This window comes from Lepidochelys kempii, chromosome 1 (assembly GCF_965140265.1).
Source record: "Lepidochelys kempii isolate rLepKem1 chromosome 1, rLepKem1.hap2, whole genome shotgun sequence".
NCBI lineage: Eukaryota > Metazoa > Chordata > Testudines > Cheloniidae > Lepidochelys > Lepidochelys kempii.
Window position 1 is genome coordinate 244,009,770 of NC_133256.1, and position 20,053 is coordinate 244,029,822.

A 20,053-nucleotide genomic window follows, 5' to 3' on the forward strand; every position below is an offset into this window, starting at 1 on the left:
ATGCATAAGTGAGCTGTAGCTCACGAAAGCTCATGCTCAAATAAATTGGTTAGTCTCTAAGGTGCCACAAGTACTCCTTTTCTTTTTTCCTTAATGATGGTCATTATGCTCTGATGATATATGGAGGCCTAAGTCTTCATAGGCAATGTCCCCATAAAAACTTACACCACTGTGGCAAGTTTAGTAGAGGAGAATGACAGGAGACTGCAGGAGGGGTTCCAACTGAACGGTTTCACAGGAAGCCCTAAATTTGCTTAAATCAGCCATTTGAGGCTATTCTTATGGTATTTCCAACCAGGTCAAAAGCAGGAAGTACTGGAATTCTTGTGAAGTTTGCAGCTTGAGTTCTTTATATTTGAGTTGGTGCTGCAGACGTTCCCAGGGAGCTGCTGTTTGTTCTGTGTTGTGTAGATGTTGGCTGTTAATTACTTGGCAGCAAGCTGGGACTACTTAAGTAGCCTGAAAATGGGCTGTGTGCCCCAGAGATGAGAAGAAGCATGCTAAACAGAGCAGCTGTAGTGCTGCAGAGAGGCAATGCTGGTATTACCTATGTCAGGGGGCAGCGAGCGCAGGACTCACAGCCTGCTTCAGTCTGCTCTAACAACCGGGATGATTTTCTAAGGTATACTTCCCTTTTTACATGATTTTTTTGGGGGGGGGGGGGGGGTTCCCAGCAGTAAATGTTAGTGTCTGGACTTTGTTATGGAGTTAGCCCCAGTGCATGGCATTCTAGAATTAAGGCACTGCTTTTAAAACTTCTTTTCAGATTTGAATCCACAGGTCTTAAAGTCATGGTGTTCTTTTTGTGCTTGAGTTAGTGGGGCTACAAGTGGTTATGCCATACACGTTCTCCACTTCTGCCATTTGTAAGAAGAATTTAGAAATAAAAGATAGCGTGAACTATTAACAACAGTTTGGGTCAAGTGTTGAGATTTGTTTTTTTATGGCTCTTTCTTTTGTGTCTCTTCTATATTTCAGGCAGACTTCATAATGAGTCTTTTTATAGCATATAAAATAAACTGAGGTCATTTTCAAGACTTGAAATTTTGTATTTAAATTAATCAAAGGAGTAGTCCGTTTTAAAACTTCTTTAATTAGTTTGTTTTTCTCTTCTTGGGGCTAGGTATTTTCTTGCAGCATCCTGTTTCTAAAAATATTACCTAGTAGCACAGAGCCTTCGATCAGTGAAAGATATCTGCATTCATCTTTTAAAATGTATGTAACTATTTTTAAAACAAGACAACTCTTAAGCAACTTGCTTAACTGCATAGATCAATAGCCAGTAAGACTGACGGACCAGAAGGTTACAAAAGACGCATTAAACATGTGTTCTAATGCAGCATTTTCATATGAGTAATAAAGGAATGAAGGAATTTGAGTTTATATTTAGCTGTTCTTTTTTAGAAAGCCTGTGGCCCAGCCTTTGAAAATCTAAAAATACCATTATTCTATATTAGCCTTAAAAAAGGGAATGCAAATACACGAACATTTTCACTGTATTTTAGAACCTCAACTACAAGTGTAACCGCTATTTGTATTTCTGTGACATTAAGAACTCTTTTCTCTCTTTTTTTTTTTTTAAACTAGTGCTTCTCCAACAGCATTTGGGTGGCCATGTTAGATTTTACTCTGTTACAGAGCATAATTCCATGATAGGTGTCTTGTATATTGCTGGTATCTAGGGTTGCCAACTTTCTAATTGTAGAAAACCGAACACCCTTGCCCTGCCCCGCCCCTTCCTCGAGGCCTTGCCCCCCACTCACTCCATTCCACCTCCCTCTGTCGCTTGATCTCCCCCACCCTTGCTCATTTTCACTGGTCTGGGGCAGGGGGTTGGGGTGCAGGAGGGGTTGAGGGCTCCAGCTGGGGGTGTGGGCACTGGGGATGGGGGGTTTGGGGTGCAGGAGGGGGCTCCAGGCTGGGGCAGGAGTTTGGGGGGAGGGAGAGCTTTGAATGGGGGTGTGGGCTCTGGGGTGGGGCCAGGGCTGAGGGGTTTGGGTGCAGGAGAGGGCTCTGGGCTGGGTCTGAGGGGTTTGGAGTGCTGGAGGGGGTTCTGAGCTGGGGCAGGGGGTTGTGGTGTGGGACGGGGTTCAGGGTGTGGGCTCCGGACGGTGAGGACCTGAGGTGGCCCTAACATTTCCCGGGGATGGCAGAAGTCCATGTGGCTCCCAGGAAGTGGTGGCCTGTCCCTCCAGCTCCTAGGCACCCCGCTGCCTGCAGGTGCTACCTCTGAGGCCACATTGGCCGCGGTTCCCAGCCAATGGGAGCTGCAGAGGTGGCGCTCAGGGTGGTGCCTGTGTTTATGCTTATAAGAAGCACACAATCTTTTTAAAGGGGATAAGGGAAATGCCACATTTATTGAGTACAATTTAAGCACTGAAATCAGCAATGCTTCCATTTGCGTGCGCGCACACACATGCACCAGCTGCAGAACCTTGTGTGTATCTTATAGTTACCAGTCCTTAGTGTTGCTCGGTCAGTTCCAGTGGCCAGCTGAAACTGCACACGAGGGAGGGGAGCTGGGCCTCTGTCGAATGAACCCAAAGTCCCATGTCAATACACGCTTCTTTTATAGTAATAAATTCCCATACAAGTCTCACACCGGAGCTGTTAATCACAAGGTAGTCAAGGTTGTTCTTAATTAGCATTATTTTGAGTTGTTACTGGGAGGATCCGCAGCTGTTTATCTGTCCCTTTGACTCAACTTCTTATCTTGTCCTTGGGGTGTAAGCCTTTGCTTTAGGGTCGTCAATCTGTCAGCTGGGTTATTGATGATAAAGTTGGTGCCTCTTGACTCCTCCACTCCTTTCTTCACCATCCTGCCCAATTGTCCTTTCTCGGTTAATTTTCATACATTCTTCACTCACACCAAACTGTAAATAAGGCAATTACAGCCATAAAACTTCTATCCTTCCAAGAACAAATATTAACACAATCAGCAAAAAATAAACTCGGAACAATGTCTTTTTACTAATTCAAGGCTACAGTTTTTTACTAATTCAAAGGTAGCAAAATGGAGTATAGGGCAAAATAAGAAAAATGGAGTACAATTTTACTTGAAACAATTTCTTCCCATTAGGCTTTTGGCCTACACCTGTAGGTGGGGGCAGCATGCAGAGTCCCCTGGCTACCCCTCCGCCTAGGAGCCAGAGAGACATGCTTCCACTTCCCAGGAACTGCACAGAGCTAGCCACGGAGCCTGCCTGCCCTGCTGTGACCAACCAGACTTTTAGCAGCCCAGTCAGCTGTGCTGACCAGAGCTGCCAGGGTCCCTTTGAAAACCAGACACTTGGCAACCCTACTGGTACCCTGAAGAAAATGAACGAAATGGAAGATACACTTAAGGCCTGATTTTGCAGCCCATATTAATGCAAGTAATCCCACTGAGTGTAATGAGTCTGCGTGTGAGAGTAAGGATTCCCTATGTTAAGGATTGCAGAACTGGGCTCTTTAGAAAATGATAAATCAGAACATTTGAGGCCTGATCCAAAGCATATTGAAGTCAGTGGAAAGATTCCCCTTGACTTCACTGGAATCCTGGCTATAAGTATTAAGCAGAATGTGTGTTTTTTCCAGTGGGAAAAGTGATGTAGAAAGAAGACATTTGCAGAGTTATTAACGTTCCAGAGTAATACCATGAGGATAAAGGGGAAAATCCACTGGGTATCATTACAGAAATGCTTCCTGTTTAATGCCTTCCAGCAGAGGTATATTTTACAATTGAAACTACCATTGATGTGTAGGGAGAGACTTACAAAAGCAACTGAAATTTGACTGGTTTCCTCTTTTTTTCTCCAGTCAAATGTGCAGGAAGCTATAAAAGCCAACAGAGAGCTAGGAGAGAGGAGGAGGAAGAAGAAAAACAGCCCTCAGACACACTACCCCAGTGACTCTCAACCTTTCTGGACTACTGTACTCCTTTTGAGAGTCTGATGTGTCTTGTGTACCCCAACTACTAGAAAACTACTTGCTTACAAAATCAGACATAAAATTACAAATGTCACAGCATGCTATTACTGAAAAATTGCTTACTTTCTCATTTTTACCATAATATTATAAAATAAATTAATTGGAATATAAACATTGTACTTACATTTCAGTGTATAGTATGTAGAGCAATATAAACCAGTGATGTAACTAAGAGTGGAAATTTGGGTGGGCCCCAACTTTCAGGCATACAGGCAATGACAGACTATGCTAGCTCAGCTTCTCCCCTAACGCCACACCCTCTTCCTAGCCCCGGTGCACCCAGACACAGGGCTACGGTGACCAGGTGTCCAGTTTTTTGACCAGGTGTTCTGGGTGAAAAGTGACCCTGGCAGCTCTGGTTGCACCACTGACCGGACCGTTAAAAGTCCGGTCGGCGGTCCTGTAGAGCTACGGTCCTGGCTTCGCACTGTGCCTGGGAAGTGGCCAGCAGGACCGGCTCCTAAGTGAGGGGGCCACTGGGCTCCATGCACTGCCTCCGCCCTGAGCACCGGCTCTGCACTCTGTTGGCCAGAAACCGTGGCCAATGTGAGCTGCAGGGGCAGTGCCTGTGGGTGAGAGTAAGAAAGAGGTCCTCACACAACCTCCTTCCGCGCCTCCGCCTAGGAGCTGGACCTGCTGGCCGCTTCCGGGGCGCAGCTCAGAGTCAGGACAGGGAGGAAACCTGTCTTAGCCCTCCCACTGTGCTGCTGACTGGGAGCTGCTGGAGATAAGCTGGAGCCCCAACCCCCTGCCCCAGCTCTGAGCCCCCCCACAACCCGGAGCCCACTCCTACACCGCAAACCCCTCATTCCTGGCCCCACCCCAGATCCCGCACCCCCAGCTGGAGCCCAGAGCCCCCTCCTGCACCTCAACCCCCTGCCCCAGCCCCCTTCTGTACCCCAGCCCAGTGAAAAGTGAGTGAAGGTGGGGAAGAGTGAGCCACTGGGGGAGGGGGAATGTAGTGAGCAGGGCCTGGGGGCAGGAGGCGATCAGATTCAGTACCTCCCGTTTGGTCCATGCTGGAGCTTTTTTGCGTTTCTGGGACTGCATAGTCACCTGTGCTGATGAGCTCACCGCTCTGGCCAAACAGGAAATGAAATTCAAAAGTTCTCAGGGCTTTTCCTGTGTACATGGCTAGTGCATCTGAGTTGAAAGCGCTGTCCAGAGCGATCGCAATGGAGCACTCTGGGATAGTTCCTGGAGGCCAATACCATCGAATTGCATCCACACTATCCCAGGTTTGACCCTGCAATGTCGATTTCAGCGCTAATCCCCTCAGGGAGGAGTACAGAAATGGATTTTAAGAGCCCTTTAAGTCGACAAAAATGGCTTCATAGTGTGGATAGGTGCAGGGTTAAATCGATCTAACGCTGCTAAATTTGACCTAAACTCGTAGTGTAGACCAGGGCTAAAAGTTTGCATGATGCACAGTACATCAAGATTCAGGTTTGGATCCAGATACGTGTTGCTGTAAATCTTGATCATGTTGTTGATGCTCCACTCTATCCTTAAAGCTTAATCCTACAATTCTCAGGGAGGCAAAACTCTTATTGACCTCTCTGAGAATTTCTGTGTCAAGACTGAATGATCAGACGTGATTATGATCAAGAAAACCTGTTGATTAAATAAGGACATAAGCAATTGATTAATATAGAAAAATACTCAACAGTTCAACTATTAAATTCCTCAGCTCAACCTCTTTCTGTGTTTGTGTTTTAGTACAAAATGAGCCAACTTGGTTTGGCAGCCTTCTTTGTATATCTGGGTGACTACTGCAGAAATAATCTTCTGCATATATTGACTCAAATAGTTTTAATAAGTTTAAATTCCTCTAGGTTTGTGTGGGGTTCAGGGTTGTTTTTTTGAGGGGAGGGGTGTTTATGTGTGGGTGTTTTTGTTTTTTGTTTAAAGTCCCAAAACTGATTTAAGCCCTTTTGGGGGTTTTCCTCATGATAATGAGGAGGGAATTTTTTTGCTTTTTCCTACATTTACGGAAAAGTATATAAGAGATTAGTAGGGATTTTGTATTGTTTGAAAGTATTCTATAGAATTTGAGAACTTTATCAGTATTATATAATTTTGTAGAATACTTAAAAAAAAATAGGATTGACATTTTCTTACATTTTTAAATAAAATTTTAAGGGTAATTTCTATGAACTTCTATAGTCTTTTCTCCATAAAGCTATAATGAAGGCCACAAAATCAAGAAGCTATTGAAAATTCAACTTAACTTATCAGAGTTGCCACAGATGCCTACTATTTGAAGTATGGGACAAAATACGGCGCCACCCATATGTGTTAACTGTTGGCAAAAGTTTACATTTTAATAGCAACCTCTGTAAATAAAATCTCAGTGTTTCAGCTGTTATCTTCCAGCATGAGTTCTACAACAGGTTGTGTGTGCGTACATGCATGTACGCACAATCTCCCTTATCCTCCTTTTTGCGTCAAACTTGTGAGCAGGAAGGGTAGTGAAGCTGACTGATCATAAAACACCCTGCCTGGTATCAAGAATTGACTGTCCTTGAAATGGAAAGGTAGTTTGTGGATGTTTGTGTCTCATTCACACCCTTAAACCAAATGCTCTGGTATCTAATTTTAGGCTTACCAACTTTAAGTATGCTATTAAAATCCGATATTCCTGTTTGTTACATCTATATGTTGCACAACCTCTATTAAAACTGAATACTTAGTACCCTTCTGTTGATGATGCACCAACTGGTCATGCTTGGGTAATTGGGGGAGTAAAACACCAGATAATTATTTCTAGATTAGGTGGGCTGACTTGTGTACCCACTTGTTAAACATTTTGCCTCTCCCAGAAAATACTGGGTAGTAAGTATTCCACATCCCGCTCAGGCTTCAGCTTGAATATTGTTGGTGTGAAACTGAACCTCAGATAAAACAAAACAGTATTTTGGAAATGCACTATTAACATGATCAATAAAGGCGCTAAACATTGTTAGTAGGGAGGAAGCAGTGTAAATGCCTTCTTGCTTCCTCTAAGATGATATATAACAAACCTGGTGAGGATTGATTTATTCCCTGCAGCAAATGATATGCAGCAAAAGAAGAGGGAATTCATGTAGCCCAGAGAACATTAGCAGGATGTATAACATACACTTAACCATTGAAAATAATGGTGAGGGAGGGACAGAGGAAGGGAGTGTACTTCTAGTGTCTACTGCAACGTACGAAACCTCTTTGCTTGTGTCTAGAGAATAGCGTAGTAAAAACTACCAATTTTCACATATCAGAACTAATATTTACTTGAATTTGCTCTTTGGCATATGTTTTGCCAATAAATATCTGTTCCATGCCTAAATTCAACCCTTCAAACATAATCCCAGATGTTTGCCACAGTGGAAATTTACACAATGCTTTTAGCAAACTAGGTTTTTGCAGAGAAGCAAAACTAGTTTCCTCCTGAATATTCCACCCACTAGTCCTCTGATAGAGGACCTGGTCTATGCTTAAAAATTAGGTGAACCTAGCTATGTCCCTTAGAACTGTGAAAAATGTCACGCCCTGAGCACTGTAATTAGGTTGACCTAACACCTGGTGTAGACCCAAGTAGGTTGTTGGAAGAATTCTTTGGTCGACGTAGCTACTGTCTCTGAGAGGTGGATTACCTGCATCAACAGAAACCCTCCTTCCATCGGTGGAGGAACTGTTACGCTACATTGCTACCCCTGATAGTTGTGCCGCTGTAGTGTAGATCTACCCAGAGAGTTGCTTTTCTCTTATTAACAGCATCATTGACTGCCTACAGCATTTCATCAGTTGCTTACCACTGCAAGCACCACCTTAAGTTAACCTCAGAACTCTGTGCAGAACAGAGTAACAGTGAGCAGACTTTTTAAAGCATTTACTGTTTGTAACTGACAATTGCTTCAAAATACAAATGTGTAATCAATTTGAGGGCAAGTCAGCAGTTCTTTTCCTCCCCACCGCCAGCTGTTGAATGTGTAGATTCCCTGCCTCTCCCTCTGAGTTTTAGTTAGTTTCAGAAACCTGAAAAAGCCCTGTTTGGTTCTAACCATTACTGTTCATGAGCTGGGACTGGCTCTTTCTGGTTTTGTATCAAAGATGCTTGAAACTTCTGGCTTTCCATGGTTTCATTCCAAAACCAGTGGAAATCCTGCAGTTTCCATTGAATTGTGGGCTTATTTGAACCCCAAATGTGAATATAGAATCAAATCTATGCATATCAAAGTTGGAGTAAATATATACACCCCAAAAGATCCAGAAGCAACCTCCTTTCTTGCATGTACAATTTAGCGGATGCAGCTGATGGGATTTACATGTCTACCTTATTGTGCTAGTAAATCGGCGACTGTAGTTAGGTGTGTAAATTATATCAAGTAACCCCATGCTTCTTTTGTATTCACAAACCTGCACTTACCAGATGTGAGTCTCAACTGAGGGATCTTCACAGTTCAGCCTCATAAAATTTTGGGAAACGTGCATCCCTGTTAATTGTATTAAATAGAATAAAATGTTCATACCACTTCTTCATCCATATTTCTCTTACGTCCCTTTACAAAGTCAGGTAAGCAATGTTAAGTAACTCTATCTGGCAGATGAGATGTCAGGCTGAAATTTTCAGAAGTGCCCACTGATTTTTTGGGAGCTTTGCTTTTGGAATGTCCACTGTGATACATACATCACTTTTTTTTACGGGAGCTAAGCAGGTAGCCAGGGGTAGAATCTAGATGTTCTGAGTCTCACTCCCTTTTGGGTCACGCTTTCTCACTTAAAAGTATTCAGAATTACCACACGCTCGCATTATGTGCTGTAGCTTGTTCTGGATTACTGGATTTTCGTACCACAGATCTCACTCTACCAAATGATACCTTCGGGGAAAGACTTGTACCTCATGGAGCAAATCCTTCACCCACGACTGCAGTCCCTGGCAGTCATAGAACTGGTGCAGTTTTCTTACATTAAGTTAAAGGCAGGATGCTGATGCCTCCTGTGTGCTTAATGAGCTCAGCTCCATGGAAGCTCTGTATGTCTGTGTGGATCAGAAATTAATCCACTGGATTTCCTTTCACATGTTGTGAATTCAGTAATCATTAATGTGACTTTTAAAAAAATCTGTACTCTTAAACGGACTTTGAGACTGTAATAGTTTTGCCTCCTGAAAACACTTGGCTTTTTCTTTCATTTGTGACTGAGTAAGTCTGTGTCCCTGTGACTTAGTCCAGAGGTTCTCAACCTTTTTCTTTCGGAGGCCCCACAACATGCATTAAAAATTCCATGGCCCACCTGTGCCACAATCACCGGTATTTTGCATATAAAAAAGCCAGGGCTGGCATTAGAGGGGTCGCAGGCAGGGCAGTTGCCTGGGGCCCCATGTCACAGGGACCTCTGCGAAATTGTTCAGGCTTCAGGCCTGGGTGGCAGGGCTCAGAGCCCTGGGCTTCAGCCCCATGCAGTGGGACTTTGCCTTTCTACCCTGGGCCCCAGCAAGTCTAATGCTGGCCCTGCTCGGCGGCCCCAGAGGGCCCCAGACCTCTAGTTGAGAACCACTGAGTTAGACTAAACCCTAAAACATTGTGTGCTGTTGGAGACACATAGGTGTCTTGAACGGGATTGAAAGTAAAAAAAAATCTGACCTAAACCCTAATCTTGTTTCAACTTCCTATGTCCTGCCCTACAGAACCACAGACTGAGGATCTGCATCTTGCCAAAATATTTTTTCACTTTTTACAAATGCAAATCAGCCCTTTTTGTTGTTTGTTGTTGGCACTTCTAACTGTGACAGATGAAATATGACTAGATTCTCCTAATTAAAATTTTCTGGAAAATTAGATTTTGCATCTCCCAGCCTAGAACAGATGGAGGATTCTTTCTAACCTCACTGCAGGTGATAGGCAAAAGTGATTAATAAAATACTCATCAAATTTTATGATCCCTAACCCTCTTTCCTAGTTGTGAGATATATAGATTGGAAAATCCTACTGGGATATGAAGAATGAGTGTGTTATTTCACACACTCTCATTCTTCATATCCCGGTGGGATTTTCCAGAGTGTGTGAAATATATATATTTCACACACTCTCATTCTTGCATATCCTGGTGAGGTTTTCCAATCTTTTTCTCTTCCTTTGCCCTCCCCCAGTGTATTTAGTTTTACCATCCCCAAAGTTATTAGTGTATTAACACTGTACAAGTAACTAGCTATCATTATGTTGGTACACAACTGAAATTCTGGGAGTTTCATTCAAGATTTGTAAATATTTGATGCAGAGAACAAATTTGCAGGTGTAAACAAATGTTTCGTTTTTCTCCGATTGAAAACAATTGCAATACAAATCTATTGCAGTCCACTGAAATCTGCAGCCTTTTGCAGTATGTTTTATTTCTTGCATGCCTAATAGGATTATAAGTAGCACTTCCGTTGCCTACCAGGCTAAATTAAGTTTGTTTTAAGACACTGGTTTGAAGCCAAAGCTGACAGTTCCTGAGAGTTAATATACATTAGATGTCCCCAGGGCATGACTACTAAACATTGTATAAGGATATCTTATAGCAAGGTTTCCTTGCACTACTTCAGTTTAAGTTCTGGGTACCCTTCATGAAAACAAAGCATAATCTATTCAACATGCCAGGATAAACTACACGTGCTTTTGAAGAAAATAGCACCATAAGCACACCTTTTTGTCATATGTTTGAAATGGGCCATCCTGATAGTCACTACAAAAGGTGGGTTTTTTCCTCTCTTGCTGATAATAGCCCACCTTAATTAATTGGTTTCATTACAGTTGGTATGGCAACACCCATTTTTTCATGGTGTGTGTGTGTGTGTGTGTGTGTGTGTGTGTATATATATATATATATATCTTCCTACTGTATTTTCCACTGCATGCATCCAGTGAAGTGGGTTTTAGCCCACAAAAGCTTATGCCCAAATAAATTTGTTAGTCTCTAAGGTGCCACAAGTCCTCCTCGATTTTTTTTTGTTAAATTTCTAAATAACTTTTAAAACTTCAACAAATATTGTGTTGTAAACAGGACAGATGTTTCTTTATTTTGAATAAAAGATTGTTCATTTGACAGGAATCTCGAACGTAGTCTAGCCCATTCATAAAACCAGTCCCTTGATGGGATGTGTTTTGTGTGTGTGTTGTATATGTTTTTTAAATCTTAAATAATTTATTAACCATCAACTTTGCAGTGGAAACCTTTTATGCTAGACTGTCTTTTATTACTTAGCAGCTAGGGTTTAAGAAACCATGATCAAAATTTTCAAACATAAAAGCCTATAATTAAGACCCTAAAGCTGTATTTAGACCACCTGCCTGCCTTTCAAAAATGCTGCACACCTAACAACTCCTACTGACCTCACTAAAGGCTCTTACTTTTGAAAAATTTGACTCAAGGTCTTAAATATCTGATCTAATTTTTCTATTAGATCAGTGGAATTGTAGAAGTAGTTGGTCTTGAAATGCTTACTTAGAATTAAATATTAATTGAAAGTGAGATTGAAAAGGGTGAATAATACTGCAAGCCCATTTGTAATCTCCAATGTGTTTTTGAAAAACGATCTCAACTCTGGTGTTGCATCAAGCTGTCTTTAGGCAAAGAAGATAACATACCTTTTCACGTGTTGGCATAAATCATATCTTACTGGGAGAATCATCGCAGGTTTCTTTTCAGATGCCTATAATAGAATGCTTGGAGAATGAAATAACAGATACAGTTAGATGAGATAAAAGGCAATTTTAACATTCCTTCTTCATGTACATAACCCATTATCACCAGCGTGGGTGATCATATAGGAAAGTTGTTACCTTTTAATCAGTCAAATGTCCACTACAGTAGTCTTTATTGAAGTATCTGTTTGCCAATCCAGGTAGCTCAGTGTGCTATCTTGGCAAAATCAATATAGAGAAAAGCAAAATAGTTGTTCGGTCATTCTATTTGCATATCTAAATCAGTTCACAAAATATTGCTAGATATGAAAGCATTTGGGAGGCTGTCTTTATGTGGCAACAAGTTTTTTAAAACTAGACAATTTCTTTCATTTTACCAAGAAAGAACACACATCTAGTGATTCTATTTATAGACATTTAAATGGAACAATAACTGGAAATGTGAAACCCATTACCCAGGGCTGCCACAATATCATTCATAACTTTTTCTGTAGAAGTGAAATGATAGAACATACTGTATAGAACATTATATCCCAACTATACTAAGCATTATTCATGCTTGCTTTTTTCTTTTTTTTTTTTTCCCCCCTACAGACAGCAGCACCTGTCCAAAGAGTCTCTTAACTAAATCTTGCTCAGCAAATAGCACAACCTGGCTAGTCAAGCAGAACGCATGCAATGAAGCGGCTCAGGGAATAAATGGAAACGTGCCAGTTAAACAATCCCCACGTTCAGCTTCAAATCCAAAGCCACAAGGTAAGTACAGATGCAAATGCTCTGTTTACATAAGTCATTCTGTGGCTACTTGACCCTGTTTCAAGAGGCAGGCAGCCAGGCTTCCTGGGAGGTGCAGCTTCTATTCCCCTTTGAGATTATTAAATGGTCTTCTTGCTCACCTTCATTTACCTTGAAAGTAAATGTCCTTTTCATTGTCTTTGGTTTCACCTTCCTTAATTTACATTGGAGACACAGTCAAGCCAGCAAAACAATAATTTTAGGGTTTAGGCACAGTATATTATCGGTTTGCATATGACACTTCACACAACACCTTTTAGCTACAGATTATGACAAAGGTGAATTGGGGCAACGAGTGCGTCAGGCCTGATGAGTTATGGTTTGGTGTACCCTCTACCAATTGGTATTGAGGGGCTCCCTGGGTCTCACGCTAGTTTCCAAAAAGGAGTCCTTACATCCCTGAGCTGGAAGGATATGAGCCTATATTTAAGCTAGATGGTGAGTAAAACAGCCCAGCTGAGTAGGAGGAGTTAAGGGGGAATTTCAGGTTCTAGCAGAAATGGGAACCCCTAGGTAGTGAAGTGCGTTGTTGGGTGGGAGAAGAACACTTTATATTGAAGGTATTATTCTTTATTATGCAAATGTGCACATTGAATGGAGGAAGTATATTTCCCTCACTACCACCACTGAATTACATATTCACTTTGATTTGCCTTCTAAAGATAGCTAAAGAGTAACAAGTAAACATTTTACAAATATGTGAGAAGCAAGAGGAAGACCAAGGATAGGGTGGGTCCATTACTTAATGAGGAGGGAAAGAGTAACAGAAAATGCAGCAGCATCTGAAGTGATAAATGCCTTTTTGGTTTCATTTTTCACCGGAAAGGTTAGCAGTGATCAGATGACTAATATAGAGAACATTAGTGTAAATGGGATAGGATCTGAGGCTTAAAATAAGAGAACAAGTTAAGAATTACTTAGACAAGTCGGCAGGGCCTGAGGAGATACTGAAGGAACTGGCTGAGGAGATTTGAGCCATTTTCTTTGAGAAGTCATGGAGAACAGGAGAAATTCCAGAACACTGGAAAAAGGTACTTTATTTACCCATCTATTAAAAAAGAGAATAAGGACAACCCAGAGAATTATAGCCCAGTCATAAAGGTGATGGAGCAAATAATCAGTTTGTAAGCACTTAGAAGATATTAAAAAGATAAGAAATGGTCAACATGGATTTATCAAGAACAACTCATGTCAAACCAACCTAATATCCTCCTTTAATAGGGTAACAAGCCTTGTGAAGCAGAGGATGGGGTGGGGAAGCAGTACATGTGATATAATCTTGGTTTTAATAAGGTGTTTGATGCTGTCTCACATGACATTCTCATAGGCAAACTTGGGAAATGTAGCCTAAACAAACCTACTATAAAATGAGTGCACAACTGATTGGGAAACTGTACTCAGAGTAGTTATCAATGATTCACAGTCAAGCTGGAAGGTTTCTCAGGAATCTGTCCTGGGTACGATTCTACTCAATATCTCCAAAAATGATTTGGATAATTGCATAGAGAGTACACTTATGAGGTTTGTGGACCATACCAAGCTGGAAGGGGTTACAAGCACTTTGGAGGACAAGATTAGAATTCAAAATGATCTTGACAAACTGGAGAAATTGTTACACCAATAAAATAAAAACCAGCAGGATCTTATTAAAGGGAAAAAGGCAAAATACCACATTTATTGTGAATACAGAAAGAATCATAGTAAGCAGTTAGTTACAGCTATAACATTCCATTCAATCTCATATTTATTCACACACACACACACACGTTCTGCAAGGTTGTTATCATAGTTACCAGCCTTAGAGTTGCTCATGCCAAGCCACTGGCCAGGTGGCCTGGACATGAGGAGGGAGCAGGGCCTTGTCAGATGCTCCTCTGATGCTCCTGGAAGTTGGTTTGCAGAATCAGACCCCAAAGTTCTCACTTTCTAGAGTCCATTTTTATAGGAATTTCTTCCTATGCTAGTCTATGGGAATTGCTTCATCATGCTGTTGCTGAATCAATCAGCAGATAGCACATTCCTGACGGCTCCGTGCTGCTAGATGTTATCTTGTTCTTTGGTTCTCCCATTCTTGAGGCTGTTGGGTGGATTCCAGTCTGCCCTCCGGGGGAGCGGGGGGGTCCTCTGGTTATTTCCACTTGACGCCTTCTTCAGCCGATGGACACTGGATTCTTAGGCTGGCACCTCCCTGATCATTCAGTTATTATCCACACCAAGCATCCATCCACATACATCTTCTAGCTCTATTTTAATCACAATTGTTAATACAACAAAAGGGCGGGGAGTCTCTGGGTGCTGTTTCTGTTGTTAAAAAGTATTGCTTTGAGTCTCTCTCTGTGTGAATTGCTTTGAGAACAGACTCTGTCTTAGAATGTACTTACGCAATTAGCAGCTTGCAAGTTTCACACATAGAGGGAGAGAAACAGTACCAAAAACCAAGAGACCTCTTAATTAATAATACCCTGGAATTTAAACTATGGGGAATGAAACTCATTTGTGATTTTAATACAGAACTTCTTTAATGTGATCCAACATAATAGTTTGAAATAATGAAGATGAAATTTAATAAGGACAAGTGCAAAGTACTACAATTAAGAAGGAATAATTAATTGCACAAATACAAAATCAGAAATGACTGCCTAGGAAGGTGTATTGCAGGAAAGGATCTGGGTATTATAATGGATCACAAACTAAATATGAACCAACAATGTAATACTGTGGCAAAAAAGTGAACATCATTCTGGGACGTATTAGCACGAATGTTGTAAGCAAGATGCAAGAAATACTGTGTCCAGATCTGGGTTCCACACTTCAGGAAAGATGTGGACAAATTGGAGAAGGTCCACAGGAGAGCAACCAGAATGATTAAAGGTCTAGAAAACATGACCTGTGAGAAAAATTGAAAAAATTTGGGTTTATTTAGTATGCAGAAGAGAAGACGGGGAACATAAGTCTTCAAGTACATAAAAGGTGGTTATAAAGAGGAGGGTAATTCATTGTTCTCCTTAACCGCTGAGAACAGGCCAAGAAGCAATGGAAGGGAGATTTACGTTAGACATTTGGAAAAACCTCTAACTGTCAGGGTAGTTAAGCAGTGGAACAAATTAGCTAGGGAAGTTGTGGAATCTTTTTGTTGGAGGTTTTTAAGCACAGGTCAGACAAACACCTGTTGGGGTGATCTAGATAATACTTAGTCTTGCCTCAGTGCAGGGGACTGGACTAGATGACCTATCAATGTCCCGTCCAGTTCTACATTTCTGTGATTTCATAGCTACAAGTTGAATTAGAATATATAAAACACAAACCATGTTTTTATGTGCGGTATACATTCTGGTATACAAAAATGTCAGTGCTAAGAATGCTGGTTGTGGGATGTAGAGCTTTTCACCTTGAAGTCATTGGTTAACATTTAGCACAGGTTGATAGTGACCAAAAGTCATTGCAATTTAAAATTTTGTCCTCTAAGAAATAAACTGATCTCAATTTACTTCCAGATGGACATATCCACAGTGCCGGTTGTGACCGCAATTTCTGTGATGATTAGTAACCTTTACCTTGGTCTCCACAGAGAAATGAAGAAGTATGGAGACTAATTCTCTCTTCCTAAGATAATACCCATGCAGGTTAGCTTGAGGCACATCGCTGATGTGGCGGAAACTAGCATTGCTATTGCCTGTACTGTGGATAAGTGAGGAGGTCACTCTCTAATGGTGCCACTCCAGCACCTTTCATAAATATCGAATTTGTCTCTCATTTAAGGGAGGAAAAAAGTCAGTGGGTGTTGAGGGCAAGTTTTGGTCTATTCAAGAAACATGAACAAAATAAAGCTGTGCTATCTGTACATAAAACCTCTGGTAAAAGAACCTTGTTTATAGTGAAGGGCGTATATAAACATTGCTCTGCTTAATAGCCTTTCTGTATTGCCTTAACGTCCTGTTGTAACTTCTCTGAAACCAAGCTAAAAAAATGTGGGGTTTTTTAGTTATTTTCCCCAAGAACAAAAACACTTAACAAATTAATGGATGAAAAGAAGTAGGAAATCCATAAAAATAGACTGATTTTTTTTTAAAACACCAATTTGTAGTAACTTATTATAGATTACAAGGCCAACTGTCTATTGGATAACTGTGAACATGACTAATTCAGGTAGTTTTGCAGCTGATACTGCTCCCTCCTAGCTATGAGTCCAATGTGTTTGTTCAGAAGAACCTCCTCCAGACAGGGCCACTTCCAGCAACATTGTTGCAAGATGAGGAGTGCAGATTTGCAGCTAAAAAGCAATAAAGCTATTACAAATAGTTTTGAGTCTGGTATGTTCAGGGCCTGCTCTGTGTGTCTCCCTCTCTCTGCTCCTCTGAGTGCATTCAGGGTATCAAAATTATCTTAAAGCATTTTGTATTGGGCTTGTCTGTTCATAAAAAGCAAACAGGCAGAAATGAGGGATGGAATGAGGTGTACCCTCATGAACCAAAACAATCCAAGTGCCTTAAACTGTTTGGGTTGCTCCATTGAGTAGCTGAATTTTTAACAGAATTGTAACTTTAGTTTACAGGTACGGTACACTGTTTTTTCCAATACTAGCAGGAAATGATTTTCAAAAATTGTTTTTTGGGCGGTTGCTTTAGTCTTGCCAACCTTAAATGTCTGTCTTTGATTAAAGGAAATAAGATCTCAGAACTGAATTGCAATGCCAGTTTCTTTGCTGCTGTTAGATTAATCACTAAGTGACATTGATCTAACCTACCAAAGTTTAGGAGAGAGAGATAACAAGTAGTAAAGATAAAGGGGTGTGTGTGTGTAAGTAATCAGCACTGTTTTGGAAATAAAGTGTAGACAAGGTCCTACATACTACCCAAGATTTGGATTTGAAACTAACCCTGGATCCTGAACCTGTCTTTAAGTGTAATTACTTGGTGTCTGTCTGAAAAATAACTTAAATCTTTGGAAATAATCACTCATCACATACCAGTCCTGATGCAGCCAGAGCAAGTGAATAAACTGCTGAACAGAATCCAACATAAAATTCTTTCCCCTCAATTTTGGTTATATTATTTCCTGGATTTTTAAGTAGAACACAAGTTAGTTTGTCTAAGATATTGAGGGTAAAAGGCAGAGTGGATTTGATTTAAATCACTAGTCAGGAAGACTCGATTTAATCATGGTTTTCTACATAAAAGTGCATTCTCGTTGGTTGTTATAACCTTAATACATGTTCTTCACAACTCAGAGATAGATGTAGGTTTCATTTTCAGAAGGTACAACTATACGTTTTTAACAGTGATTTATTTTGAAAACTTTTCAAATTAGTTTTACAGTTATATCAGAAAATGAATGATTGTTTGGTTATTTCATTTACCAAAGGTAATTGATGCAGATGTTTATGAAGTCATTGGGAGGTGAACTATCTCCAATTCAACAGGTTAATGATTAATATTTGGAGGATTTTCTTGCCATGCGTATTAGGAGGAGAACACCACCAGATTTTTAAATGGTTGTTTTAGTTAAATAAAACAATGTTAAGTATTCTTAAATGTAAGTATTCTTACATTTATCTCCAGACTTCTTGTCCAGATCTATTCCACCCCCAATGATCTTCTATTCATTGAACTTTTTGAAACATTGCACTTTTAGAGAGAGGTAAGGGATTGACTCTGTGTACACAAATTTGCAGAGGTACAATAGAGTTGAGGTCTGTTGTTTCTCACCTCTTTATTTATTTAAAAACATTTTTGCTGTTAACAGGCATGTTACCTCTGGAGACACAAATCCACAGTTTGAGAACTGCAAAACTAAGCATCTCTTCTGGTATTTTCTAGACTGAGCACGGAGACCCAGTAGATCAAATTATTTAGGTTAATCTTTCTATACAGAAGTCTGGAACTCCATAAGATTGGGTCCCTAATCTATGAACTATTGGAACTCATTTACAAAACTTTTCTTAAAAATTACATGAATATATGGTCTCATACTATAGAATTAGAATTTATAATCCCTATTCCATGATATAGAATGCGCTATAGTGTATCTTTGCGCTATAGTGTATCTTAATTAAAACTGTCTTTAGATCAGTTTTTCCCTCAAAAAGCATTCTATCAAAAAAATCCTATTTAAAATTTAAAAATCTGATTTTTTAAATCATTTTTATCCACCCTGGTAAAAGGATAGTTCTTGCTGAAAGGAGTTCTTAGGAAACAACACGCACACTCAGCAATTCATAGATCAAAATTCAGTCTTTAATGTTGTTGGGCTTTGATTTATTAATTGCTTTGAAAAATTATGAAAAAAGCCCTAAACTGGCTTCTGAAATAGACTGGAAGCCAGTGAAGGGACTTAAGCATGGTCCTGATGTGCTCACGGCAGCCTCCACCATAAAGGAAAGCAGGCAGGCACATTCTGTACCATCTGGAGCCTGCACATAGTCTTCAAATTCAGTTTAAAATAGAGTGAATGACAATAATCCAGCCTGGTGGTGACACGTGCATGGATCACTGTGGTCCTCACGGTCCACAAAGTTCTCTAACCATCCAGAGGTGAAATATGATGCTCTAGGTCACTGGGACAGAGAGCTGTAGGTAGTTTGGAATTTGCTCCCACTACAGATATGTCTGAGCCCTAGCCTCGGCTCGGCTTCACCATAATCACACACAATGTTACAAACAGGACAGATGGTCTGTCTTCTGGATGCTAGTGTTCTTCCACTTGCATGATCTATCTGTTGTAAGTTCTTATTTCATACCTGATGAAATTTAAGTCCTGTTATGTGGCAAACCAAAAAAAAAAAAAAGTTGATTTACTGCATCTCTAATAAGCCGCCTTACAAAGACATCTCAGTACATCTGTAGCTCTGGAGGATGTTCTAACTACAGGTTAGTAGTGGTTTTGGATTCCTCGCTGTCACTGAGCTCTCACATAGCAGCAACTGTGAGTAATGCTTTAATACCATCTCCAGGTGGTGAGGAGACTCTGTCCTTCCCTGATGGCCAAAGACGTGGCCTCAGTTATACATGGTCTCAGCTGGACTACAATACTGCAGTATACCGCAGCATGAAGACTTCGGTACTTAGGAAACTCCAGCTAGTGCCAAATGCTTCAACACATCTCCTCAGCTATGCAAACTACTGTGAGCCATGTCAAACCTGTTCTCTACTCTATACACTGGTTTCCCATAGAACTTCAAATAAAGTTCCAGGTCTCTGTCTTTATCTTCAAGATGCTGAATGACTTGGACCCAGGAGATCTAAAAGATCTCCTAAAGCTCCAGTGTGGATACCATGGCTCTCTTCTGGCAAAACAGAACGTTCCCCAGTAAAGCCAAAACTCATCTTTGCAGGAGACAGTACTCTCTTGAGAGCCCATCCAAGGCTGTGGAATAATTCAGTCACGCTGTTAACTCTGAGAGGTTGGGATATAGCTGGCCTTTCAACACCCCACTGGGACTTAGTAGATGTCATAGGCATTCTTGAGCAAAGTGACCCTGCTGGCTGCATACGGCACATCATATTTCCCTGCCCATCCCAGGGCTTCTGGGAGATGGTTTCCTTCCCTGCTGGGTGTGGGTCTCTGCTTGGGTTCGATCCCTGTCTTCTGATCCCATTCCATCCCTGTTAAGTTTTCTCTCAAAACCAGGA

At 40.9% G+C, this 20,053-nt stretch overlaps 1 protein-coding gene and 1 long non-coding RNA gene across 3 annotated transcripts in view; both read left to right on the top strand.

The window, feature by feature from the left end:
* FGD4 (FYVE, RhoGEF and PH domain containing 4) overlaps positions 1–20,053 on the top strand; it is a 186,309-nt gene that overhangs the window by 106,077 nt on the left and 60,179 nt on the right. For both annotated transcript variants that reach the window (XM_073321777.1, XM_073321787.1), the window contains exon 2: positions 12,225–12,386. In XM_073321777.1, coding sequence (XP_073177878.1) covers positions 12,225–12,386 — 162 coding nt within the window. The remainder of the gene's footprint in view (positions 1–12,224; positions 12,387–20,053) is intronic.
* On the top strand, positions 342–5,651 carry LOC140902129 (uncharacterized). The gene is made up of 3 exons (XR_012156014.1): positions 342–622; positions 3,577–3,707; positions 3,799–5,651. It is a non-coding gene; the product is annotated as an uncharacterized lncRNA (long non-coding RNA).